At 38.3% G+C, this 26,443-nt stretch overlaps 11 protein-coding genes across 11 annotated transcripts; 4 read left to right on the top strand and 7 right to left on the bottom strand.

The window, feature by feature from the left end:
- Positions 1–38: 38 nt before the first annotated feature.
- GUA1 (GMP synthase (glutamine-hydrolyzing)) lies at positions 39–1,616 on the bottom strand (the record flags this gene model as incomplete). The annotated part of the gene is made up of 1 exon (XM_056224940.1): positions 39–1,616. One exon carries the CDS (start codon positions 1,614–1,616, stop codon positions 39–41), a length of 1,578 nt encoding a protein of 525 aa, XP_056078808.1.
- A 775-nt stretch (positions 1,617–2,391) lies between these two features.
- On the top strand, positions 2,392–4,662 carry SKY1 (serine/threonine protein kinase SKY1; the record flags this gene model as incomplete). The annotated part of the gene is made up of 1 exon (XM_056224939.1): positions 2,392–4,662. One exon carries the CDS (start codon positions 2,392–2,394, stop codon positions 4,660–4,662), a length of 2,271 nt encoding a protein of 756 aa, XP_056078807.1.
- Positions 4,663–5,136: 474 nt separating this feature from the next.
- GAS3 (putative 1,3-beta-glucanosyltransferase) lies at positions 5,137–6,708 on the bottom strand (the record flags this gene model as incomplete). Its single annotated transcript, XM_056224938.1, has 1 exon — positions 5,137–6,708. One exon carries the CDS (start codon positions 6,706–6,708, stop codon positions 5,137–5,139), a length of 1,572 nt encoding a protein of 523 aa, XP_056078806.1.
- A 307-nt stretch (positions 6,709–7,015) lies between these two features.
- Positions 7,016–8,152, bottom strand: SCJ1 (Scj1p; the record flags this gene model as incomplete). Its single annotated transcript, XM_056224937.1, has 1 exon — positions 7,016–8,152. One exon carries the CDS (start codon positions 8,150–8,152, stop codon positions 7,016–7,018), a length of 1,137 nt encoding a protein of 378 aa, XP_056078805.1.
- Positions 8,153–8,349: 197 nt separating this feature from the next.
- CEF1 (Cef1p) lies at positions 8,350–10,119 on the bottom strand (the record flags this gene model as incomplete). Its single annotated transcript, XM_056224936.1, has 1 exon — positions 8,350–10,119. The coding sequence occupies one exon, from the start codon at positions 10,117–10,119 to the stop codon at positions 8,350–8,352; it is 1,770 nt and encodes a 589-aa protein (XP_056078804.1).
- A 327-nt stretch (positions 10,120–10,446) lies between these two features.
- On the top strand, positions 10,447–12,795 carry EFR3 (Efr3p; the record flags this gene model as incomplete). Its single annotated transcript, XM_056224935.1, has 1 exon — positions 10,447–12,795. The coding sequence occupies one exon, from the start codon at positions 10,447–10,449 to the stop codon at positions 12,793–12,795; it is 2,349 nt and encodes a 782-aa protein (XP_056078803.1).
- Positions 12,796–12,975: 180 nt separating this feature from the next.
- On the bottom strand, positions 12,976–14,403 carry DML1 (Dml1p; the record flags this gene model as incomplete). Its single annotated transcript, XM_056224934.1, has 1 exon — positions 12,976–14,403. One exon carries the CDS (start codon positions 14,401–14,403, stop codon positions 12,976–12,978), a length of 1,428 nt encoding a protein of 475 aa, XP_056078802.1.
- Positions 14,404–14,631: 228 nt separating this feature from the next.
- On the bottom strand, positions 14,632–15,978 carry MGL2 (putative carboxylic ester hydrolase; the record flags this gene model as incomplete). The annotated part of the gene is made up of 1 exon (XM_056224933.1): positions 14,632–15,978. One exon carries the CDS (start codon positions 15,976–15,978, stop codon positions 14,632–14,634), a length of 1,347 nt encoding a protein of 448 aa, XP_056078801.1.
- Positions 15,979–16,205: 227 nt separating this feature from the next.
- Positions 16,206–17,585, top strand: SMKI13G3310 (uncharacterized protein; the record flags this gene model as incomplete). Its single annotated transcript, XM_056224932.1, has 1 exon — positions 16,206–17,585. The coding sequence occupies one exon, from the start codon at positions 16,206–16,208 to the stop codon at positions 17,583–17,585; it is 1,380 nt and encodes a 459-aa protein (XP_056078800.1).
- A 100-nt stretch (positions 17,586–17,685) lies between these two features.
- ERG12 (mevalonate kinase) lies at positions 17,686–19,017 on the bottom strand (the record flags this gene model as incomplete). The annotated part of the gene is made up of 1 exon (XM_056224930.1): positions 17,686–19,017. One exon carries the CDS (start codon positions 19,015–19,017, stop codon positions 17,686–17,688), a length of 1,332 nt encoding a protein of 443 aa, XP_056078799.1.
- Positions 19,018–19,922: 905 nt separating this feature from the next.
- HFA1 (acetyl-CoA carboxylase HFA1) lies at positions 19,923–26,291 on the top strand (the record flags this gene model as incomplete). The annotated part of the gene is made up of 1 exon (XM_056224929.1): positions 19,923–26,291. One exon carries the CDS (start codon positions 19,923–19,925, stop codon positions 26,289–26,291), a length of 6,369 nt encoding a protein of 2,122 aa, XP_056078798.1.
- Positions 26,292–26,443: the final 152 nt, after the last annotated feature.

The raw sequence follows: 26,443 nt of genomic DNA, 5'->3' as shown, positions 1-26,443 counted from the left end.
ATATACATATATAGGAAAAGGTTAAAGTTGGAAATGAATCATTCCCATTCAACGGTGGCAGGAGGTTTAGAAGTTATATCATAGGTGACCCTAGCAACGCCATCTACTTCATTGACGATTCTTGAAGCAACTTTCTTCAAGAAACTGTGTTCGAAAGGAAACCAGTCCGCAGTCATGAAATCAGTAGTTTCGATGGCTCTCAAGGCAATAACTTGATCATAAGTCCTTTGGTCACCCATCACACCAACAGACTTGACGGGCAACAAACAAGCAAATGCTTGCGAAATCTGGTTGTACAGACCAGCTTTCTTGATTTCTTCGATGTAAATGTTATCAGCCTTTCTTGCTATTTCGACTTGTTCCTTAGTAACTTCACCTAGAACACGGATAGCAATACCTGGACCAGGGAATGGATGTCTCCAGACCAGATCATGAGGAATTCCCAATAATTCACCCAGGTGTCTAACTTCATCTTTGAACAACTCTCTCAATGGTTCAATCAGCTTTAACTTCATGTTTTCCAACAAACCACCGACATTGTGATGGGTTTTGATGGTTTGAGAAGGACCTTTAAAAGAAATGGATTCGATGACATCTGGGTAAAGAGTTCCTTGTAACAAAAACTGAATTTCCTTACCATCTTTTGGCTTGATTTTTTCAGCCTCTCTTTCAAAGACGTGAATAAATGTGTTACCGATAATTTTTCTTTTCTTTTCTGGGTCAGTGACGCCCTTCAATTTACTCAAAAATTCTTCTGAAGCATCGACAACCATTAAGTTGATACCTAAACCTTCAACAAGAGTTTTCTTGACGTTGGCAGCTTCATTCAATCTCAAAACACCGTTATCGACCAAGATGGCATGGAACCTATCACCAATAGCTTCAGTCATCAACTTGGAAGCAACAGTGGAATCAACACCACCAGAAACGGCACCAATGACCTCAGCAGTAGGGCCAACCAATTTTCTGATTCTGTTAATTTCAGTGTCAATAAAGTTTTCCATCGTCCAATTTTGCTTGGCATGACACAAACTGACAGCAAAGTTCTTCAAAAGAGTCTTACCTTGGGTGGAATGAGTAACTTCTGGGTGGAATTGAATACCATAGATTGGTTTGGTTTCGTGGACAATACCACAGTATGGGGAGTTATCAGAGGTGGCGATGGTCTTGTAACCGGTTGGTAAACCGTGCAGTTTATCACCGTGAGACATCCATACAGTTGAGTCATTCATACCCTTGAATAGAGGGTTGGAATCGTCAATCACCTTTAAGGTGGCAGGACCGTACTCTCTCTTCTCACCACGACCAACTTGCTTACCATTGATCCAAGCCAATTCTTGCATACCGTAACAGATACCTAAGATTGGCACGTTCAAATCAAAGATTGCGTGGTCTACATGAGGAGCGCCTTCAGCGTACACGGAGTATGGACCACCAGAAAGAATGACACCCTTTGGAGTCCAGCCCAATTCAGAAATCTTCTGAGTGCATGGCAACATCTCAGCATAGATGTTGAATTCTCTCAATCTTCTGGTAATCAAATGAGAATATTGAGAACCAAAGTCTAAGACTAAGATAGTGTCAAACATGTTAGAAACTTGTTCTTTGGCAGCCATTTTGTGTGTTGATGTCGTTAGTTTATATTAAAATATATATGATACCTGCCAAATGACCCAGGGAAGTTAATTCCAAATAACACAAGCAAACTAAACTATATCATGATCGGAAATATAGCTCAACCAGTACTTTATAACAGTGAAGATACAAATATAACTGAAAAAAAAGATAAAAAAAAGAAATTCTCTCCTCGATGCTCATCGCCAAAAAAAAAAAAGAAATTTTTCACTTTTCCAAATAGGAAAAAGAAATTACAACATAAAAAGAGTCAAGATGTTAGGAAACCAAAACAGTCCACAGTAGAGAGAAGATCGTTACTTATGCACCTTCATAAGAACAAACAAAAATTAGCCGATACTTGACAATCTTATTCTAATACAGTGAACATACAAAAGAACTTTGTTGAACATCATTCAGTATTTTATCACTATAAACGTAATCAGATGTGACTAAATATCACTACGGACGAACATATATTAATTCCGGAAATTTTTTTAGTTTCTTTTTTCTATTTTTTAAAGCTTATCGAGTACTGTTTATTTGAGAAAGAATGAGCAATGAGCGTGGACAGGAGTATGAAAGAGCTGTAAAGAAATCACAAGGCAATAAAAGTATTTGTTTGTAACAGGTAAGTCAATAGAAATTGGAAGACAGATTGAAATTTTTTAGACTGCTCAACGCCGGAAAATAAAAGTGATTTTTGGTAGAAATATATATATACACCCCCTTTAGAGGTAGAAGAGAAAGAGTAGAGAAGAAGAAGTGTAGTGGTTAATGGGTTCATCGATTAATTATCCTGGGTTCGTAGCTAAGAGCACTCATTTGGGCACCTCTAGTGCGGATGCGTGCATATCGTGCGAGGAATCAGCAAGCTCACAGGAAACGAAGAAGAATTTCTTTCAAAGAGATTATAATATGATGAAGAAGGCGCCTACTCCGACAAAGTCTAAGCTGTCTTTGGCCCTACAGACTTCTAAGTCATTGTCTAGTGCTAACGGGACAGTGCCAGAAAGTAATGTCTCGGAGATAGAAGATCTTTCAATCAATAGCGCCAAGAAGAAACAAGGTAATGATGTTGAATCTCCCGTATTGGTTCAATCGAAATCAGACACACACTCAGACTCAGATTCAGATCTCAATTCAGATTCCTCTATCTCGTCTTGTGATGAAAGAAACGAAGAGTCTTTGAAGGACTACAGGCCCGGCGGGTACCACCCCGCATTTAAAGGTGAACCTTACAAGGATTCACGTTACATTTTAGTAAGAAAACTTGGATGGGGCCATTTCTCTACCGTGTGGTTGGCAAAGGATACGGTAAACAGCACGCACGTTGCTATGAAAATTGTTCGAAGTGACAAGGTTTATACTGAAGCTGCTGAAGATGAAATTAAACTTTTGCAGAGGGTGAATGATGCTGATAACACAAAAGACGATTCCATAGGGGCTAATCACATTTTAAAGTTATTAGATAATTTCAATCATAAGGGCCCCAATGGTGTCCATGTGGTTATGGTATTTGAGGTCCTCGGTGAAAACCTATTAGCTTTGATTAAGAAATATGAGCATAGAGGAATTCCTCTGATTTATGTCAAACAAATATCAAAGCAGCTACTGCTTGGTCTTGATTACATGCATAGGCGGTGTGGTATTATACACACAGACATTAAACCAGAGAACGTTTTAATGGAGATTGGAGATGTAGAGGGTATCGTTCAAATGGTGGAGGCGCTGGATAAGCGTAAAAGGGAAGCAAAGAGATTGCAAAGACATGTTTCGAGATCATCGGATGCCACTACAAATGATAGTGATGAGAAATGGTCCGAATGTCAAACAAGTATGCCCTCTGACTCAAACTCAAATTCCAAATCTCGTTCTATTGAGAAGGACCTATCTAAAAAATCGTGCTTTAGAAGACCAAGACGTCATACCATCATCACAGGATCACAGCCGTTACCTTCTCCGATTAGTTCCTCAAATTTCTTTGAGATGAGATCGCATTTTTGTGGCAGCAGTCATAATAGCTTTTCATCTGTAACTGGGAACAGAAACATTCCATCCTCTGTCAATAATAACAGTGTTAATAACGGCATTATTACTAAGAGTAACAGCAATCTATTAAATTCAATCCCACATTCTTTGACCAGAATGTTCGTAAACGAAAACAGTAACGATAACAACAACAACAACAATAATAACAATATTAATAATAATAACAATAATAATAATAATGATAACGGTAACGGTAAAAATAGCAATAATAAAAATAAAAATAATGACGATAATATAATGAATAGCCCATTGCATGAAGAGCAGCTGGCAGACTCTTTGTCTATATTTGACATTTCCAATATATCTCAAAGCTCGGATACCAATGCTCCATTTATTTCTAATAATATGGACTCGAATTCAAATATTAGTTCCAATACAAACTCTCCAGAAAATTTGATTCAGATCAAAATTGCAGATCTAGGTAATGCTTGTTGGTATGATGAACATTATACGAATTCTATACAGACAAGGGAATACAGATCACCAGAGGTATTATTAGGCGCTCCGTGGGGTTGTGGTGCAGACATATGGTCCACCGCCTGTCTAATTTTCGAATTGATTACCGGTGATTTTCTTTTTGAACCGGATGAAGGCCACTCTTACACCAAAGACGATGACCATATCGCACAAATTATTGAGTTATTGGGAGAGTTACCATCGTATCTTCTCAGGAATGGTAAGTATACAAGGACTTTCTTCAACTCAAGAGGCTTATTGAGAAATATATCAAAATTGAAATTCTGGCCCTTGAAAGATGTTTTGACTGAAAAATATAAATTTTCAAAAGATGAAGCAAAGGAAATATCTGATTTCTTGACACCTATGTTACAACTGGATCCAAGGAAAAGAGCCGATGCAGGTGGTTTAGTTAACCACCCATGGCTTCGGGATACCTTGGGTATGGAAGAAATTCGAGTGGTCGATAGAGAGCTTTATGGAAGTGGTTCTGACATCCCGGGATGGTTTGAAGAAGTTCGTGATGATAAAAGGCATTGATTACGCATGCACCTTTTGCTTTTCTGTTTTGTTTTGTTGTTTTTTTTCTTTTCAGCTCTTTATTGCATTCCTTAAATCTTCACCTAGTTGTTATTTTTTCAGTTTAATGTTTCTAAAGATTAATTTTACCAAAGTAAATATAACCAGATGTTTGTAACACCTAGTATAATATTCTGAAGTGACAACAAAAAATTATAGCGCTCTTCCTTTCACTATTAATTGTTATCTTTGAGTCAGTGCTCGGCCTTCTTTGTGTGATTTTTCAATCTTGTCTTGTACATTCTTTTTGAGCGCAAGTTATTGTTATTTGCAAGTGAAAGAAGATTGACATCATGTTGAAGTGCTTTTAATGAAAAGTTAATTATTTAGAGCATATAATTGGACCTATATATGTTGAGATGAAAGAACACAGAAAAAATAAAACGGTTGAAAACGAAATATAACACCATAGATTTCTCAAAAAATCATGGATACTTAAAATGCAGATATTAAACCTACAAATAAGGCAAGATATCCAGATTGATTGAGGGAAATGTTGACGATGTTTCCAACACCTTTACTTTTAGCACTGTTTGATGTTGAGGACGAACTAGTGCTTGAAGATTTCCCCGCACTTGAAGATCCACTGGTACTTGAAGTAACGGAGTGAGAAGATGATTGAGGTGTGGAGGCTGACTTGGCGACTGCTGTGGCTGTGACGTCTAGTTCGTTCAATGTATTAGCTTTATCATAGGAGATAGTAGCCGAGACGGTGTCACCTTTATTGTTTTTGATTGTATAATTAAATGTAGTGGGAACAGCATAATCAGTCAAAATTTTCCCGGTGTTAGTGCCATTAACACCATATTTAATCATGTTGACAATTTCTGCTGGTTGGGAAGGCAATGTGAAGTTATCTGTACCAAAGCCAGAGTATATTTCGGTGATGGCACTATTGTCACACTTATAGATGGAATCTGAGGAAAGCTCGCTTTCTTTTGTTGTTGGTAATGAAATGTTCTTCAATTGTGACTCCAAATTAGTGAAATCATCCTTATAGGCTAAAGAACCACTATCGTCAACTTTGACTAAACCGAAATTGTTAGCTTCCTCAGTGTACTCATAGACCAGCCCTCCTGAGAAGACGTTCTTCAAGCCACCATACAAACCTTCAGAAACTTCATCAAAAGTTCTTGGAGTCTTTGTATTGCAGCCATATTCAGAAAAGATTAATGGAATGACAGCATCTTCGAAAGTTGAGTTTAGTTTGTCGTAGCCAGATGATTGCCAGTCGGAGACACCGGAGCACCACTCATAAGTATTTAGACCAAAGAAATCAGATCTAGAGATATCTAAATCGTCATTGACTTTTTTGCCATCTAATGAATTACATTGTAAGTATTTGAAAGTCGCCAATCTCAAATCAGTATTGTCGGCAGCAGAATACCCAACAGGGATAGTTCTATTTGCGTGCTTGGCAATATACTGTTTCATGTCTCTTTGAACAGCACGGATGTATGGAGGATCGATTTTTGCATAGTTCTTTTCATCATTTATGACTTCGTTACCAGAAAAAAAACCTAGCACATTAGGATAGTTTTTGAAAGCATCAATGAATTTGAACACTCTTGACAAGTACAAAGAGTCATAGGTACCAGATGGATCGGCACGATTCAAACTTTCACCGTAATTACCACTATTGACATCCAAAATGGCATAAATTCCGGCGTTGTTGAAGATGGTCATGCACTCATCATGGTTTAGATCAGGGTTTAAGGAGTATATTCTAACTGTGTTGACGCCAAGTTGCTGGAAAGTGTAGGCGTCCCTGGCACATATCTCAGGATCAGAAAGAATATCTGCACCGGAGTCAGCATCGTAACCGGACGATCCACCCGGCTGATAATCAACACCTTTTACGAAGAAAACTTCATTATCGGACTCGCTATTTTTGGTAGATGATGGCTTAATAAACCTATAGTTTTTGATATGGATTGGAAGCATGGCACTCACCAAAGATGGGGTAGCAGCCAATGCCGCTAGTAATACACTTTTAGATAGTTGCATCGCTGGTTTGATGTAATGTGCTCTAATCTTTCACCGAAAGCTAATTAGCAAAAGATCAAAGCGTAGGTTCAATAGACATTCCTTTCCACAATAGAACAATAAAGAATTGTTTTGTTTATTTTTTTCAGATTGTTTATTTATTTTTTTTTCTCGATAAACAATTGCGCGAAAAAATCTCGAACAAGCCGGAAATTTAATGGTGTGATTTGCTTCACTTTTCTCACTGCTATTAAAGCAAATGGCCATTAGTGGATGCGGAAGACCAGTTGCCATCTATATATATGTGCGTACGTAAGAGTTTATCAGTTTACAACTCATCTTTAAGCGAAGTTGGCTCTCGTTTGAGTTTGTTTGGCATGATAACGACGTAATCTATGTACAAATCACCGTGGCCCTTGCCACTTTTGGGCATGCCGAACCCCTTCAAAACTTCGATCTCACCATTGGAGACAACAACATGCGCAGGTCTGGACAGCTTAACAGGTTTATTCTCATCAAAGAACTCTATCGTTCTTTGCCATCCGCCGTATAGAGCCTCCTCGGCAGAAAGGACTTCTGTTCTGTACAGATTGTCGCCTCTTCTTCTATAACCCATGTTTTCTGTGTCTTTTTCCTTGAATTCTATTACCAAATCACCTGCGTCAAAGTCGGGACCTTTTTCAGCCTCACCTGCTCTTGTGTCCAAGTAGTTTCTAGGTGCACCAGGTGGCACATCAACATGAAAGAATTTGTTTTTCTTGATGACCTTCTTACCGTGGCACGTTTTACATTGGTTCTTGATTATCTGTCCCGTACCGCCACACCTGCCGCACATCTGTTGGATCTGCTGTGTCATAATACCCATGCGCAGCACTTGTATTATAACTCCACGACCTTGACAATCAGGGCATTGTGCCAACTTACCATCGGCAGAGCCACTCCCATGGCACACATCACATTCGTCGTTCAAACTCAAAGTAAATTCAATTGAAGTGCCTGAATAAAATTGTTTTAGGGACAGTTTTTCCTGGACCTTGATCATAGGACCACGTTGCCTCTGTCTCTGGCCAAAACCACCACCGGGGCCTCCATGGCCACCTTGGAACATATGCTCAAAAATGTCAAAAGGATCGTGGAATCCACCTCCACCGGGACCGCCTGCGCCGCCACCACCACCACCACCATTCTTTACAGCATCTGCGCCAAATTGGTCATAAATCTTCTTCTTTTCAGGATCACTCAATACATCGTACGCCTCACCAACTTCGATGAATTTGTGATGCGCTTCTTCACTCCCAGAATTTTTGTCGGGATGATATTTCTTGGATAATTGTCTGTATGCTGATTTGATCTCTTTCTCGGAAGCATCCTTGTCTACTTCCAGTATTGCGTAATAATCTTGTGCCAGAATTAGCGGCAATAGCAATAAAGATAAAATGAAGCGTAAGAAGAATCTTGCAATCATTGTTCTTGATCTTTTCACCGGTCAATCTACGCTCTTCTAGCCTGTCCATCATGCTTTGTAAATCATACATCTTATTATCATCATCGCTGTTTTGGCAATAAGGCCAACTTGGCAAGAAAATGTATTCGCTCCGGGTAATCTATAAATAACTGTCCTTAGTATCGTAACTCATAGTCTTTACTGATGCTATACTAATGCTATATGGTAGGAGAATTCAGGATGTCCTGAAGGCGTTTTCTCTGATGCTCGAGCGCTCGCAACTCCTGCTGGTAGGCGTAATAGCCGGTGTAGTACTCATGTTGCCCCTCAATTAAAGCGGGCAGATCGTGATGGCAAAGCGTTGCGCACAACTCGTTATTCTGTTGTTCCTGTGGCTGCACATGTTGCAACCTACTCTGTAACTGTTCAATTGACTCTACTTTTGACTGAATTGATTCCAGAATGACGTCGCTTGGAGGCATTGATAGTTTAAGCTGCACTGTCGCAGGCGCTTCCTTTTGAGCTATATTCAGCATGCGCGATTCCACTTGCTTTAAGGAATCGACAATGGCTTGTGGTTCCATGTGAGGTTCCTTATTTATGGCATTAGCGACTAGTAAATTGTATTTATCGTCGATTGCCGACTGCGGGTGGGTTATGAACTCTGGTATAGGTAGTGTCGTGCATGGTGGAGCTATGGCTATCAACGTCACAATCGGTGTATTTTCTTGGGACATGGGTTTTATGACTTTATCTTCCTCATTCATTAGCCTGTCATTTTCCATTTCTTTTTGGTATGCGGCGATTTCTGCATCTTCCTCTCCCTCGTCTTCACTCATTACAATCTCAAAATCGTTCCTTGGAGTGGGCAAAGATGCAAACATTTGCAATAAAAACTTTCGTGTGCGTGATTGCGCCTGCTTTTCACTCTTTACGTTATCATGTTCATTGTCATCTTGTGCCGGTTCGTAGGGAAGTAGTACCTTTGGCGTCAACACAGCACCCGTTTCTTGTGCCTGGATAAGTTTTTGCTTTTTGCTTTCTAGCTCATTTTTATATGTTGTCCTCCCCTGTTTCGTTCCCGGGGCAGATAGTACAAGTTTGGGTTTTTTATATTCATCAGTCAAGACATTAGATTCATTTAGTGCTGCTGTCTCGAAAACCCCCTTGTCATCGTGTTTTCTTTTCCTTTCTCTAGATTTTTTACTTTGCTTGCCTTCATCACTATCTAGACCTTTTCTGTTGACTTTTCTCTCAAACTGCTCAAATTTCTTCTTTATCTCGCGGTCTTCCGTTGAGGTGTCATATATACCGGGCATGGGAGCTTGCTCATATACTACATCTTCATTGTAATCGATGTCGGTGCCATACTTTCTCTTTGGTTTCTTAATGGCGACATTTATTCCAGCCTGTTTCAGTTCTCGTCTTTTTTGTAGCTCAGCAATGCGTTTTGATTCTTCAAGCATGCGCTCTCTAATCTTTCTCGTGGCCTTCTTACCTTGGGTATTTAGTAGGCGAGCCCTGGCCTCAGCAAGCATTTCCTTTTCCTCGTCTTCCAAATCACCATTATCTGGGCGTGTACTTTGAGTTTCTGCGTTAGGATTAATGTCTCCGACTTTCAGGTCCGTAGATGCAGTGTCTAATAAGTTTTCACCGCCCTCTTCACCTTCTAAGAGCTTATGATATCTTTCGATGCAGACCTGTGCAGGCCTGTCCATCATATCAGCAATGCTTCTCCATTGATTAGGTAGCTCTCTTGCGAGATCCAAAAGCTTGGCGTCGTCTTGCTTGGAAAACTCTGTAAAGTTCAAATGTGGATTTAAATATTCATTCCATCTTAATTCACTCTGCCTGGCAGTCTTCTTCTGCAAAAGGGATGCTACTTTACTCCACTGATGGGTTCCATATTTTTGCACAGCTGCCTTAAGGATCTGGTCTTCCACATTCGTCCATACACCCCCTTTCACATATATTGGTATCGGAGCCATCTTGTAACACTGATATAACCGCCTTATCGAGACTCTTCTCTCTTCCCTCAATTATAATCCTGTACCATATATTCTCTTGATAACATTTATTTTTTCACTAAACTTCAACCCCGGCCAAAACAAGAAGAAAAAAAATTTGTTCGAATTATAAGGAAGGCAATGATTTTGTTGAAAAAAGCCAGGGTGCCAGGATAATTAGAAGTATTCTGCGTGACCCCTCTATTGGAACAGTATCAAGCTAGGGGCACATTGTACATTGAACCCAAATCGTCTGCTCTAATATTAACCTTCCGTTCAATCTCAATTGTTTCTGAAAAGTGGTTTGTGATGCAATTATCTATGCGGATGATGTTCACACCAAAACATCAGAAACTGGTCAATCAATGTTATCCTACGGGGAGAACCACTGATAAGAAGCCCAAATCTTCGGAGACTTCATACTTGCTATATTATGTCAACTCGAGACGTAGCAAACTGGAAAAAGTCAGCACGTACCTGATCAAACGTTCCACTTCTGACTTGAATCATCGTCGCATAGGAAATATTGCAGTTACATTAGACTTAATGAACAGAATTGTGTTGCATTGTAAGGAGAATTTGAATGTTTTTGTCAAAGATTTTTTGTACATTATGAACAAAGTTCTTTCGAATAACAATTTTAATAATGACGTGTCTCTCGTGGAATTGGTAGAGCTGGCATTTAGTAGCATATGTCTGAACTTGGACGATGTTTTGTGTAATGGTGATATGGAATTCGTTCAGTTATATCAAAGCTTTGTTGATCTTTTTTTCAAAATAGTCACTGAAAGAATTCATAATGATGATCTGCTTCTGAAATGTTGTATTGATATATCAAACACGAACAGTGTGTCAAGTAACCCTCAACTTAACCATTTTGTTTCCAAATCTGTTGCGTATACTATTTCAAAGTTTCAAGAGAGGAATCCCAAGTTCAAAACCTTGTCATTGGAACCAGCCGTGGACAGTAATTTAGGAAAAAGACTAAGTCGAACACAAACTCGTACGATTGGTTTAGATAAAGCCGTTGAAGGTAATGATGATCTTTCTGTAAGAGCATTACAATCCTATTTCAACACAACTGAAACAGATAAATTAAATTTATCCATTCGTACTTTGTTACGCTGTTTACAAAATACACCGAATAAAGAACTGCTAGAGTTTATATGCAATGGTATACCTGTCCAGCTACGATATATTGTTATTCTCCTTTTGGTTAGACAGCTAAGCGACAAAGATAAAAATATGAATCCAGTTGTTTCTTTGAAGTTGATGTCATCATTGCTTGTCTCCGATGTCAGTATAGTAGGCCTAAGTGTCCTTGATATAATGAGAAAGCTTTTAAATTTCCAATTGAAGAATGCAGTTGATAAAGAAATCGTGGAACAATCATGCATTACTATGACAGATCTCAATCATAAAACCTATTACGCTGAACAGACTTCAGATATGTTATATGAACTACTGTTAAAACTGAAAAGTGACACTGTCAAAGACATGGAAAAGAATGCAGTCGTGGAAGATATTGATTCTCTCGTTGAACGTATGACACAGCCAAGTATTAGTTTAGAGTTGTTCATCGACTTAGCCCATTACCTGAAAAACCATATCATATGTTTGTTTACTATTGTTGAAACTGAGATTCCGAGTGGTTTCCTCTTTTCTAAACTGTACTCATTATTACGTGAACTGGATTCACATGCTGTACAAAAAGAAATGATGGAAGAGGTATTTGATAAGTATGGGAAAGTGGCACTATTGTCTGGTTTGCATTACTTTCTTGAGAACGTTTCTGAACCCGACTACATCTATTACTTGTATCATTTACAAGCAGCCAACTTCCTAAAACTAAATGACTACAAATCACAAACTGAGTACAAAATGCAAACTAAAACCTTGTTCACCAAGGAAGATTTGTTGTCCTACTATTCTGACACCGGATCAAATAAATACAGCAAGAGGGGTGCACAGATTCTATTGTCTCGTGACAACCAGATTTCTACCTCTGATCTGCTGTCGGACTCTCAAGCTCGCGCTACATCTCTGGATTACAGGACTGCTCCTAATGCGACTCTTTCAAATGGCAAAGCAATTTCTAACAATAGTAATTCTGCGCTAAAACAAAGTAGATTCGATAATAGCATAGACGATAATATAGACGACATCAACGATACTGTTATTTCTGATGCTAATGCAAAGGGTAGTATCTATAGATTTGTTGCTGAAGACGCAAGATCATGGAAAACAATGAGAGCCACTGCACCCAGAGTTAGTGATTTGAAAAAAACTATAAATGAAAAGAATAATCGAAATAATATGAAAAGAGATGGTTCTATCCGCGGTTCTCAATCAGTAAAATCTCGTGTCACTAATATCACATTCTTGTTAAATGAATTAAAGACTTTCTCAGAGGACACAAACAAGATCAATGATCCTGATGAAGAGAATATTGTTGGCTTAGATAAAATCGATGTTGCGAGGTCAAATTCTCTGCGGCTCGCACCAATATCTAGTCTTTCCGATCGTAGCAGCACTGGAAATAGAAGATCATTATTACAAAAAAAATCGGTTAGTGAGAATCAAGACGATGACTTTAAAGATGCAAATGAAGATTTACGTTCTTTAAGTTCAAGAGGTAAAATATTTTCCTCAACATGATATTTTTAGTTTTTGGTGGGCGATTATAGAAGCCTTCAAGTTGGAGAGTAATGTAGCATGACTTTAATTAATGTAATTTACGTAGATATAAATCTAAAAGTGAAGTTAAAACTTCAAATGGGCGAAGTTTGCTGCGTTCGCTTCAGCGAGAGGAAGCGACAAATAGTTCTAAAATGCCAATCACATATCATCGTCACATGAATCATCGTCCTCGTACCACCCAGATTCGTACGCTGAGGCGTAATCGCAAAGTTGGTTCTTTAACTCTTCTCTGTCATTATCATTTTTGAAGTATCTTACTACAAATTCATACCAATGCTTAAATATATCTCGACATTTTTCAGAAGAATTTAATTCCAGGGAAAATTCACGATCATCGGAAAATTCAGTCGGTATTGTATCAGATGGGAAATACTTATGTGTATACATTTCAACCACTTTGCTCCGACAATCGAAGTTTGGATGATTTCGACACTTTTCATTACCTCTGGCAACAATACTTCTTGAGAAAACATGGGCATTGTTATGTGTATGGCTATTCTTGAAGGGGATTATTCGAGAACAGAATGAGTAATCGTTATTTCCGATAACCATTTCAGTTACCATATTCCTTGACGAATCCCCTAAGGTGATGGCAGTGGTTAAATAATCCATTGTCTTTCTTTGTTCAAGGTCACTTTGAGAAATTGTTGCGTTTATAGAATCCAAAATTCTGCAGTTCTTACCAGCAATCTCCCAATTAGTTAGCCCAGAAGGGGCGTACAATGGGAAATAAAGATCAGACTCTTGCATAATATTTATTGTACTTCTTAATTTGTTCGAAATGATTTGAACCCATTTCTTATTTAGTCTTTTCAAAGGAAAATCACCTGTGAATGGATCGTCCTCATTGTGCCCCCATGAAAAAAATGTCTTTTTTGGCAATTCATTTCTCAATTCCAATAGTAAAGCACTAGAAACCCCACCCCATCCACTCTCTACATCAGTGACAATATTTAGCCCTTGTAAGGTGTCACACTTTTCCAATTCTGTGTGTAAATTTCCATCAAAAAAGTCTTGCAAGTAATTTTCGGTAAATTCGTCATAACCAGTAGAATATCTGTCAAACCTTCGCTCTCCTAAGTTCTGAAAGTCAGGTTGATTAGGATTCGCAACGTCATGGTACCAATCCTTCAGTGTATTGAAACTTGAGGGACTATATATCAGCTTCGAGTAATCAGACCAATAGTTCGTATTTTTTTTGTTCAAACTGGGTAGCGGTACTCCTGCATCTAAAGCACTCTGGTAATCCGATTTGGGTATGACTGGGTGAGTCTTTATAACTGTCTGAGCCTCTAACTTATCCTCATTGCCAAAATGATAATCTTGGGTATCTGAGTATTGATATGTTCCTAGTGAACCATTACCTGTACGTGCATCCCAAAGTAATGCACGTGGTGCAAATGATATTGTTTTCGAAACTTTGTCTATAGTCGGGTTCAGAAAAATTTTAGAGTCATTAATTTGCTGTTCCTTGGACAGTTGCAAATAGCCCTCCTGTATATTGAAAAATTGAGTGGTTAAATGATTAGCTCTTTGGGAAACTGATATTGTCACTACTTCATGCATTTTAAGTATCCTTGTCTGATTGTAATAGACTTAGTTATAGACTTAGTTCCATAAATAAAGAGCCCCTCCTTTCGAGATTTAAGTTCATCTCATCGATCACCTTTAGTTCCTTTTGAAATTTTTTTTTTAAGTTTGGCGTTGCGTTTTCTGTTTCCATTCTAAAATAAGAATACTACACAAATCAAAAAAACGAAAGATTATACGTCTAAATAAAACATATTTACAAAACTACTTCGTGGGAAAGGTTGTTGCTATACGCTCACAGTTGGGATTTGGGAGTTTCACACCGTCTAAGTCAGGTTTTAAGCCTTTTAATGTAATTTCGTCGTGGAATACCTTCAATAATCTGCACAGCGGCTCTGCGTACCACCTTTTGCCGGACCTATCTTTAAACCATCCAACATGTCCTCCGGTTGAAGTTTCGAGAAGCAAAGTGTATGGATTGGATTTTATTCGGTTTATGGGAAGATCACCTCCGACAATTGGGTCGTCCTGAGCGTGCAGAGCTATAAAGGGAGTTCTGATCCCAGGTATTCTCTTATATGATGAAGCATTCTTATAATACTCCTCCGCATTCTTATATCCAAACATTGGCCCTGTCAACAAATTATCAAATTGTTTTACTGTCCGAATCTTTTTCAAATTTTGCTCGATAGTAGTTTTAAAATTGGGGTTTTCTTCCAAGACAGAAAGATGGTTTCGAACCATACGCAGCAAATTGTGACCCAATGCCGGTGAGTAAAACCGTGACCCCATTGGCGTACTGTTAATAAAATAGGCCGAGTTGTATAAGTCAAAAGGATTACTCACGGAAATAGCGCATTCAATCTTTGTACGATCGGACTCTTCTCCCAAATAATTCGTCATTATTGATGCGCCCAACGAAAACCCCATCATATAGAACTTTCTATTCGGAAATCTTTTCCTCAAGTCATTAACACAGTATCTTATATCGTTAGTCCAACCGCCGTTGTATAATAGAGGTGTTGTGATTGCAGAGTAACAGCATCCTCTTGCGTTAAACACACATGCTTCGAAGTCATACTTCGTGGTGATTTCGTGAACAATTGCTCTTACATAGCTTTCCCTGGACCCTCCTGTCAATCCATGAAGAATAATAAGCATGGGCTTTGCATCGTCTGATTTCAGTTTAGGATCATCAGGGGAATAGTACGAGTATCTACGTCTCAAGTCTCCGTCAAAAACCGGTTGATTTGTGGGCATATATTCTTTCTCCACTTTTCTTCTTTTGTTACCTTTATCGTGTACGGCAAAATCTACAGTTCCTTCGCCTCCATGTGGGTATTTGATTATCAATCTTTTATATTGGACTTTATCTATATTGTCAAAGTGCCTAAATGAGCCATATGCGGTCTGTAAATGGCCGTTGACCAGTAAACCATATAAGGTATCAGTAGCACCGTCAGCCAGCTCCGGAACTTTAGCGCTTATTAGTTCAGGGATAGTAATCTTATTGTCATCCTCTCGTTTATCAGCGGGCTTGAATACAATAGGATCCTCAGGGGTTTCCTGATGAACGATCAAAAAATTGGGCAATAATTCTTTTAGACGCATGCTCGTCTCTGGAAATTTACCAGTGCTTATATAATACAGCTGTACAATAGAATTGTATTTGGTTTTTATCGAACTTCTTTATAACTGGGACCCTTTTAAGATCCATATTACTTTTCGGGGTTAAGTACGAAGTGCCCGTAAAAAAAGTAAACGATATTTCATATGAACAATTAACTATATTGAATGCTAAGAGGCAAAAACATGCTATAAAAGATCAAGGAATAATAATGGTTAGCTCACTGGCATCCAATATAATTTTAGGCCTTGTGGTAATTCTGATGACGCTACTCAGGCAAAATAAGTCGCTCCAGGAATGGTTTGTATCAAACGTTGAAAAGTTATTATCAAAAAAATCAAATCAAACTCAAGAAGTCAATGTTTCATCACCTTCCCTGAAATTAATTCGTAATAAGGAACCATCGAGTACCTATCAACCAAATTTTGGTAAAATTATTTCCAGAATTCCTACTCTTTTTGAATTGAAGCAGAATTTAATCCGTTTACATGAGTATCGAGTAAGAGGGGAAAGCTACAATACTCTTTTGTTTCAGAGAGCAAAGCAAGTCGACGGAATTTCAGAAGATCAGTTGCGAAAATTAGGTTATTTTACTAAATTAGTAAAGAACAATGAGGGTATTCGGGAAAACGCAAAAATAATCGACAAGATAATTGAGTTTACCTTAATGAAATTGATGCACTCCAATGAAGGCGACAGAGTATTCATAGAACAGATAGAGAAAATATGTAGAGAACATGGCTATGAGATAAAAGATGACCAACTGGTCCAATTGAATCAGGACTCCGTATTTCCAATAGTGTTGTCTCGAGGAAGCCAAAATACGGTACATGAAGCATTAGCACACTTATGTCGGGATTTCAGTCCCTACTATAGCAAGGAAAGATATCCTTTACAGGAGTTCATAATTGATAGAATTAGACATCATGTCGTCAGACCTGAGGCTATGAACGAAAAAATTCTTATCGTGATTCCTGGGGCTGGCGTAGGTGGACTATCTCACTGTCTCGCTAGCAATTTCCCCCACATACAGGTCGATTCCATTGAATTATCAGCTTTGATGTACATATGTAACCTATTTGCCCTCGAATGTAAGAATGATGTTAAAATACGCCCTTTCATACAACAATATTCAGGCCAGACAGTGCTTGATAACCAGCTGAGAAGTTTAACGGCAGACCTGAGCAAACTTCGTCAATGCAGTAATTTGGATTCATTATGGGGGGACTTTACACGATATTCTCCTGATGCGAAAGACTATGATAAGATTATTATTTGTAGTGCATACTTTATAGATACTGCAGAGAATGTTTTTGATTATTTAACGAGTATTGAAGCGTTAAGAAAGTATTGTAAGGAACTGCATTGGATCAATGTGGGGCCTTTGAAATATGGTACCAAACCTCTGGTCCAATTTACCGGTGATGAATTGTACCGATTGCGTAAAATTCGTGGGTGGAGGGATCTTTTTGAGTCATATGAGGTGGATTATTCTGAAGGATTGAATGGCTATTTAACCGATTACGAGTCTATGTATCAAGGGTATTATGGCTTACTTAAATTCCACACTGTTTTTGAGGGTTTGGAATAATACTTGAGCATTTTTTTGTTTTGTTTCTATCTAAATTACATAGAATTTAACCACAGTCAAGATCAAAATATATGATAAATAATGGTAACGACCAATTATCTCATGAGGTCCATGGTAGTTTTGTGCTTCCTGGTAATAATAAATGGTCAATTTGTTGCTTCGTAGTAGTTTTGTCTTCGAATAATTCGAAAATTTGGTTTTTAACTTGAGAATTCATATTCAAATATTTTGCACTTAACAAACAGCAGCCGGTACCACCCAAATCTGTTTCAAATGTTTCATAGCTAAAATCACTTTGAAGTTTTTTTTTGAAAGTATTTATTTGTTCTTGAGTAATATCTCTGCGTAACAAAGTTAATGAGCAACCGCCTCCACCAGCACCAGTCAGTTTTGTGGAACCAATTCTTAGATCATCGCTTAGATTCTTAATGAGTTCTAATCCAGGATGAGAGACACCAATAGAGACAAGTAATCCATGATTTACTCTTATTAGATCAAGTAGTTGTTCATACAATTCATTATTGGTTTCTGTAGCCTCTTCATCGGTACCTGTGCATTTGCTTAATTTGGTCATGACCTCTAAGCCTTGTAAAGCACATTCACCCATAGCGTCCAATATTGGTCTCATAACTTCAGGGAATTTCTCAGTTACCAAAACACGAACATTAGCCACTAGGTCTTTGGTAGACCTTGGAATTCTAGTATAAGTTAAAATCATCGGGATGGCTGGGAAATCGTCTAGAAATTTAAAGTTGTTTGTGTTGATTGTTCCCTTGTGGGAATCTTTTTCAAATAGTAAGGCATTCCCGTAGGTGGCCACTGCGTTGTCTATTCCTGAAGGAGTACCATGAATACACTTTTCACCTATAAAGGCCCATTGATTCACTATATGTTTATCGTTTTCCGACAACTTTTCTAAATCATTAGACGCAACCAACCCACCCAAGTAGGCCATAGCCAATGCTAAAGACACGGAAATAGAGGCGCTAGAGCCCAACCCAGCGCCGATGGGTAAAGTAGATTTCAATGAGAACTTAATATTCTTTGCATGTGGACATAAGCAAACAAACATGTACAGAAAACAGAATGCTGCATGGTGATGGAAAGACTCTGACAATTGAGCCAGCAATGGATCTAAAAGGTTAACGAGTTCGTGGGATAAACCATCAGTGGCTTGCTGCGCCTTAGCCAATTTTTGGGAGTTTGTTTGATCCTTGGTGATAGCGTTGAAATCGTTGATGGACCATTTGTGATTGAAGCTGATATCAGGGAAGTCTAATTCAATGGTGTCTGGAGTGGAGGACTCGCTTATTAGTAGGTAGGTCCTCAATGCAGACACACTGGCAGCAACGGCAGGCTTGTTGTATACAGCAGAGTGTTCACCAAAAATGATCACCTTGCCCGGAGCTGAAGTAAGGAATGGTAATGACATATCAAAAATTTCTGTACGTAGATGTGCAGATTTGAACGTTTGTACTGAGAAGAACACCAATGGACTAGAAATTAGAAGCACCGTCCATCAATCTTTATAAGCATATCTTTGTACCATTCTTCGATAGCTGTCGAAGATTTCAGTGCGACAGCCAAACGAAGGCCGAAAATTGTCAGAACAATTACAACCGATAAAATACACGTTGGCTCAGAACTAACACAAAATACCTCTTTAAACATAATCATCATCGCATTTGAAAGATAATAAGGAGATATAAGACTATTGCCAATTTTTCATTAACGGAATAGGAGGAATATCTCTTTTATTGCTGTCATAAGCAATAAAGGCGTTATTCAATAGTGCCGCTGTTAGGGTAACCAACCTGGATCGGCGGCAGATGAGAAGAAAAGATGAATAATATATGAATGATAACGAAGAAGTCATCTTCAATGGGAAGAGAATACATACAATTACACTCTGGTCAAAGTAACGAGATCTGGCGGGCACGTTATCGTTTATATAATATCACATTCACAATTACTTGCATTCGAATAGGACAGTACAAGCTCGCGTTATATTTGGATTTTTGTCCAATCTACAATATAACGGGTAGTCTGGTAGTATATTTGAAAGGACATCGTTCAGTATACAGTAAACACACCCATGTCCATTCCTACAGGCATTCATCCCGTATAAATTTACATTTGCCCTCTAAAAGGGGGTATTCCAGTTATGTTCACCGGAATATGCATAAACATGCTCGATTACCGCCCCAGTTCATAGGGCTAAATACTGTGAAAAATTCACCACCTTCAATATTAAAGGATTTTGTTGAATCACACGGTGGTCATACAGTTATTTCAAAGATTTTAATAGCAAACAATGGTATTGCTGCCGTGAAGGAGATGAGATCGATAAGAAAGTGGGCATACGAAACATTCAATGATGAAAAGATCATAAAATTCGTGGTAATGGCCACACCACATGATTTACTAGCAAATTCAGAGTATATTAGAATGGCGGACCAGTATGTACAAGTTCCAGGTGGTACGAATAATAATAATTATGCCAATATAGATTTGATATTGGAGGTAGCTCAGCAAACAAATGTGGATGCGGTTTGGGCTGGGTGGGGACATGCCTCCGAGAACCCGTATTTGCCTGAGCTACTGGCTAGTTCACAAAGGAAAATAGTGTTCATTGGTCCTCCTGGACACGCAATGAGATCTCTAGGCGACAAAATTTCTTCCACTATTATAGCTCAAAGCGCTAAAATCCCGTGTATTCCTTGGTCCGGTTCACGTTTAGACACTATTCAAATTGACAACCAAACCAGATACGTATCTGTTCCAGATGACGTGTATATGAAGGGATGTTGCTCCTCACCTGAGGATGCTTTGCAAAAGGCTAAATTAATAGGATTTCCTGTAATGATTAAGGCATCTGAAGGTGGTGGAGGCAAAGGCATAAGACAAGTGGACAAGGAGGATGATTTTATTGCATATTATCGCCAAGCTGTTAATGAGACTCCCGGGTCACCAATGTTTGTTATGAAAGTTGTCACAGATGCGCGTCATCTAGAAGTGCAATTGTTAGCTGATCAATATGGAACTAACGTTACATTGTTTGGGAGAGATTGTTCTATACAAAGACGGCATCAAAAAGTTATAGAAGAGGCACCCGTGACCATAACCAAGCCTGAAACTTTTCGTAGGATGGAACGTGCTGCAATTCGTTTAGGTGAATTGGTTGGTTATGTTTCTGCGGGCACTGTTGAATATTTATATTCACCAAAAGATGATAAATTTTATTTTTTAGAATTGAACCCAAGATTACAAGTAGAGCATCCAACCACTGAAATGATCTCTGGTGTAAATATTCCTGCCGCACAACTGCAAATTGCTATGGGGATTCCTATGCACAGGATAAGTGATATCAGGAAACTTTATGGTTTAAATCCAATGGAAACATCTTGGGTTGACTTCAAAAATTTAAGAAGACCTTCACCTAAGGGACATTGTATTTCATGTAGAATTACTTCTGAAGATCCTAATGAAGGTTTCAAACCATCAACTGGGAAGCTCCATGAGCTTAATTTTCGTTCTTCTTCCAACGTTTGGGGTTATTTTTCCGTAGGAAATAATGGTGCCATTCATTCATTTTCAGATTCTCAATTCGGCCATATATTCGCAATAGGAAATGATAGACAGGATGCAAGGCAGAACATGATTTTAGCTCTAAAAGATTTTTCCATTAGAGGAGAATTCAAAACACCTGTGGAATATTTGGTTGAGTTATTGGAGACTCAGGACTTCGATAGCAACAACATATCAACTGGTTGGTTGGATAGTATAATTCTGAGAGGTCTGTCCCCAGGTAACAAATTAGATCATATGCTTGCTGTTATTTGTGGAGCAGCGATGAAAGCATACAATTTCATAGAAGAAATAAGGAATAAGTACTTGCAATTATTACGGAGAGGCCAAGTTCCGTCTAAAGATTTGCTGAAGACAAAGTTTCCTATTGACTTTATTTTCAATAACAACAAGTATTTGTTCATTGTTACACAATCATCTAAAGAGCAATTTACACTCTCTATTAATAATTCCCAATGTGAAGTTAATATTCAAAAACTATCCAGCGACTGTCTATTGATATCCGTTGACGGTAAATGTCACACAGTTTATTGGAAGGATGATATTGGAGGTACAAGACTTTCTGTAGATTCGAATACTATATTTTTGGAAACCGAACTCAACCCTACTCGTATGATCTCTCCAACTCCAGGAAAACTGATGAAATATCTGGTTTCAAGTGGTGACCACGTCTCAACTGGACAGCAGTATGCCGAAATAGAAATCATGAAAATGCAGATGCCTTTAATAGCGAAGACTGATGGTATCATTGAATTGTTAAGACAGCCTGGTTCCGTTATTGACGCTGGCGATGTTGTAGCCAAATTAACTCTGGATGCACCTTCCAAAGTCAACGAATCATTTTTGTACCATGGAGAGTTACCTGCTTTAGGTCCACCGTTGATAGAAGGTAGCCGACCAGTCCATAAACTCAAAACCTTAACACGTAGGTTAGAAAATATTCTCATGGGATATAATGAAAACGTCGCGATAGAAATAACTTTAAAGGAGTTGATAAAAACCTTAAGAGATTACAGGCTTCCTTATTCAGAATGGGGATCTCAAATCTCGGCAGTACGTAATAGATTACCAAGACAATTGAATGAAGAACTAGAAAATTTAGTTGAAAAATCTGCTTCTTTTCCTGCTAAGGAACTGCACAACTTGATGACCCACTACATGGAAGAAAGTATGGGTGACCAAGTCCTTTATGCTGCCTTGAAACCGCTTCTTGAAATTAGTGAAAGATATTGTGACGGTTTGATTAACCATGAATGTGAAGTTTTTTTGAGGTTAATCAACAGTTACCATGCTGTTGAGAAAATTTTTGAAAATAATGATGTGGATGAAGAAAGAAATTTACTCGATCTGCGAAGAAAAGATTTAGGAAATCCAAAAGATGTTATGAGTATAAGTTTATCGCATGCTAATGTATCTGGAAAGAATAAGTTGGTCATTTCAATTTTGCACGAATATGAGCCCTTATGTCAAGATTTATCTAAAGTGTCATTGAAATTCAGGACTCTTTTACATAATTTAGCAACCTTAGAATCCAAGTGGACGAAAGAAGTTGCTATAAAGGCAAGATCAATGCTACTTAAAGGATCTTTGCCTCCTATAGAAAAGAGAAAAGATTACATTGAAGCTCTCCTGCAAATGCATATACACGAATTAGGTGGCGAAAAGTCCCATAACAAGGAAATATATAAATGCATGGAGGATTTTGATAATTTGATGCATTCAAATTTGGTACAATTGCAGGATTTATTCTTTTTTTTTGGCCATCATAATGTTCTTTTTTCTAGTATTGCGTCGGAGATTTATGTAAAGTGTGCTTATAGCCGCAGTCATTTGGAAGGTATCAATAATCACAAGGAAAACCCTAACATACTAATGTCTTGGCAATTCGGCTCCTCAACAAGTGTTTTGCTCAAATCTTTTAGCGACAGTGATGACGTTAAAGGATCTCCTGAATCCACTCAATCCGGTGAGAGTTTACCGAAGAATTTCGTCTTTCTTGTTAATATGACTGACCTAAACTGTTTGGAAAAGTCGTTGGATGATGTATGTGAAGTGGCTCATACCCCTGGAAAGAGACTGGCTAACGTTCAGCTCTCCCTTATTATAAATGTTTTATCTTCTGTTCGATACAAAAATGAGGAGGATCTAATTAAAATTCTGAGAATTAAACTTCATGAAAATGAGAAGCGCTTAACTGAACTGAGGATTAATCGTATCACGTTCGCATTTACGGTGGGGAATATGCCATTTACCAAATTCTATTCGTTTAATGGGACTACGTATGATGAAATTTCTCAAATAAGAAACTTGGATCCATCCCACGAAGTACCGTTAGAGCTAGGGAAAATGTCGAACTATAAAATCAGATCTCTGTCCACATACGGTCATAATGTATGCATTTTCGAGGGTATTAGCAAAATTTCGCCGCTGGATAAAAGGTTCTTTATAAGAAAGGTTATAGACTCTTTCAGATATGATCACCAGAAAACAAGCCGGGGAAACTTGCAAACAGAAATCGATACCCAGGTTGCTTATATGTTGGAGCATTTAGAGTCAGTTGATACCTCAAATTCTGACTTGAATCATATGTTTCTAAATTTCAACGCTTATTTCATCGTGTCAGTACATCATTTCGAAGATATTGTAGAAAGAGTTTTGAAAACACATGAAATTAAGTTGTTTCAAGAAAGAGTCACAGATATAGAAATTCGTATCTTCATCGAGTGTCCAGAAACCAAGAGCCCAGCCCCAGTTAGGTTGCTTATTTCCAATAAATCAGGATATGTGATGAAAATTGAAGCATATTATGAAGTGATGGGGAAAAATGGTAATCTGGTGCTAGAACCGTGTAGTAAACATGGGCATTACAGTCGGAAGCCTGTCTTGTTGCCCTATGCGGTGAAGGATTCATTACAACCTAAGAGATATAAAGCTCAATTCATGGGTACAACGTACGTGTACGACTATCCAGATCTGTTTCGTCAAGCGGCAATTCAACAGTGGAAAAGATATTTCCCTAAACATAGACTAAAGGAAGGATTTTTTAGCTGGGTTGAATTGATAGAGCTAAATGGAGAACTGATCAAGGTAAACAGAGAACCTGGTCTTAATAATGTAGGAATGGTTGCATTTGAGGTAATGGTTCAGACACCTGAATATCCGAATGGACGTAATATGATTGTGATTTCAAATGATATTACTTACAATATCGGATCTTTTGGACCAAAGGAAGACCTCTTCTTTGAAAAAGTCACAAATTATGCAAGGGAGAAGGGGATCCCGAGGATATATTTAGCGGCCAATTCAGGTGCTAAGCTTGGTATAGCCGAAGAATTGATCCCATTGTTTCGCGTAGCATGGAATGATCCCTCTGATCCAACAAAGGGTTTCCGATATTTATACTTAGCTCCAAAAGACATGCAGCTTCTGAAAGATTCCGGGAAAGAAAACTCTGTCGTTGTCGAACACAGGATGGTATATGGTGAAGAGAGATATATCATTAAAACAATAGTCGGGTTTGAGGAAGGTCTAGGTGTTGAGTGCTTGCAGGGCTCGGGTTTGATCGCCGGTGCCACTTCGAAAGCGTACAAAGACATTTTTACTATTACAGCGGTTACTTGTAGGTCAGTTGGTATAGGATCCTATCTAGTTAGACTAGGACAACGGACTATTCAGGTTGAGGGTAAGCCTATCATATTAACAGGAGCATCAGCGATTAATAAAGTTTTGGGAACAGATGTCTATACATCCAATCTACAAATAGGTGGTACACAGATCATGTACAAAAACGGGATAGCCCATTTAACTGCTAGTAATGATATGAAAGCCATCGAGCAAGTAATGACATGGTTATCATATGTCCCTGCGAAAAGAGATATGACTCCTCCATTGCTCGAAACTATGGATAGATGGGATAGGGATGTCGACTTCAAACCTGAAAAACAAGTGCCGTATGAGGCAAGGTGGCTAATAGAGGGTAAACTGGGTTCAGATGATGACTTTCAATGTGGTCTATTTGATAAAGGTTCATTTTTTGAGACATTATCTGGATGGGCCAAAGGTGTGATTGTGGGAAGAGCACGTCTTGGAGGTATTCCCGTGGGTGTGATTGCAGTCGAAACTAAGACTATCGAAGAAATAATCCCCGCTGATCCAGCTAACTTGAATTCATCTGAATTTTTAGTCAAAGAAGCGGGGCAAGTTTGGTATCCAAACTCTGCATTCAAAACAGCACAAAGTATAAATGACTTTAACTATGGTGAGCAATTACCGTTGATTATTTTAGCCAACTGGAGGGGTTTTTCTGGTGGTCAAAGGGATATGTATAATGAAGTACTGAAGTATGGCTCCTTTATTGTTGATGCTCTTGTTGATTACAAACAGCCTATATTAATATACATCCCTCCCTTTGGTGAACTAAGGGGAGGATCATGGGTTGTAGTAGATCCCACCATTAATCCGGAACAAATGGAAATGTATGCTGATGTTGAATCTAGGGGGGGCGTCTTAGAACCTGATGGAGTAGTTAGTATAAAATATCGTAAGGAAAAAATGATAGAGACAATGATTCGATTAGATTCCACATATGGGCATTTAAGAAGAACGTTGACCGAAAAAAAGCTGTCTTTGGAGAAACAGAATGATCTTACCAAGAGATTAAAAGTAAGAGAGAGACAGTTGATGCCAATTTATAATCAAATTAGTATACAATTTGCAGATTTGCATGATAGATCTACTAGGATGTTAATCAAAGGGGTAATTCGAAAGGAACTAGAATGGAAAAAGTCACGTAGGTTTTTGTATTGGAGATTGAGGAGGAGAATGAATGAGGCACGAGTGATTAAAGTATTACAACAAAAAACATGTGACAAAAAAATGAAAATGAAGCATGGTGACTTGTTGAAAATGGTTCAATCATGGTATAGTGGCCTGGATGTAAATGATGACAGAGCAGTAGCAGAATTTATAGAAAGAAATTCGAAAAAAATCGACAAGAACATTGAAGAGTTTGAAATCTCGCTGTTTATCGATGAACTCAAGAGGAAATTTGAGGATAAGAGCGGAAACATTGTCCTTGAAGAGTTAACTAAGTTGGTGGACAGTAGAAGAAAAAGATGATTTGTACATTGGTAAGTGAATCAAATGGCCTCACATTTCACGCTTCCAAACAATCTTTTATTATCCACATGTATGTATATAAATCAAAAATGAAAGGAGGTTGAAAAAATGCAACAATATCACTCTGATAAAAAAAACATAACTTATATATA

This window comes from Saccharomyces mikatae (genome assembly GCF_947241705.1).
Source record: "Saccharomyces mikatae IFO 1815 strain IFO1815 genome assembly, chromosome: 13".
Classification (NCBI taxonomy): domain Eukaryota; kingdom Fungi; phylum Ascomycota; class Saccharomycetes; order Saccharomycetales; family Saccharomycetaceae; genus Saccharomyces; species Saccharomyces mikatae.
This window is presented reverse-complemented; position numbering and strand designations above follow the sequence as displayed.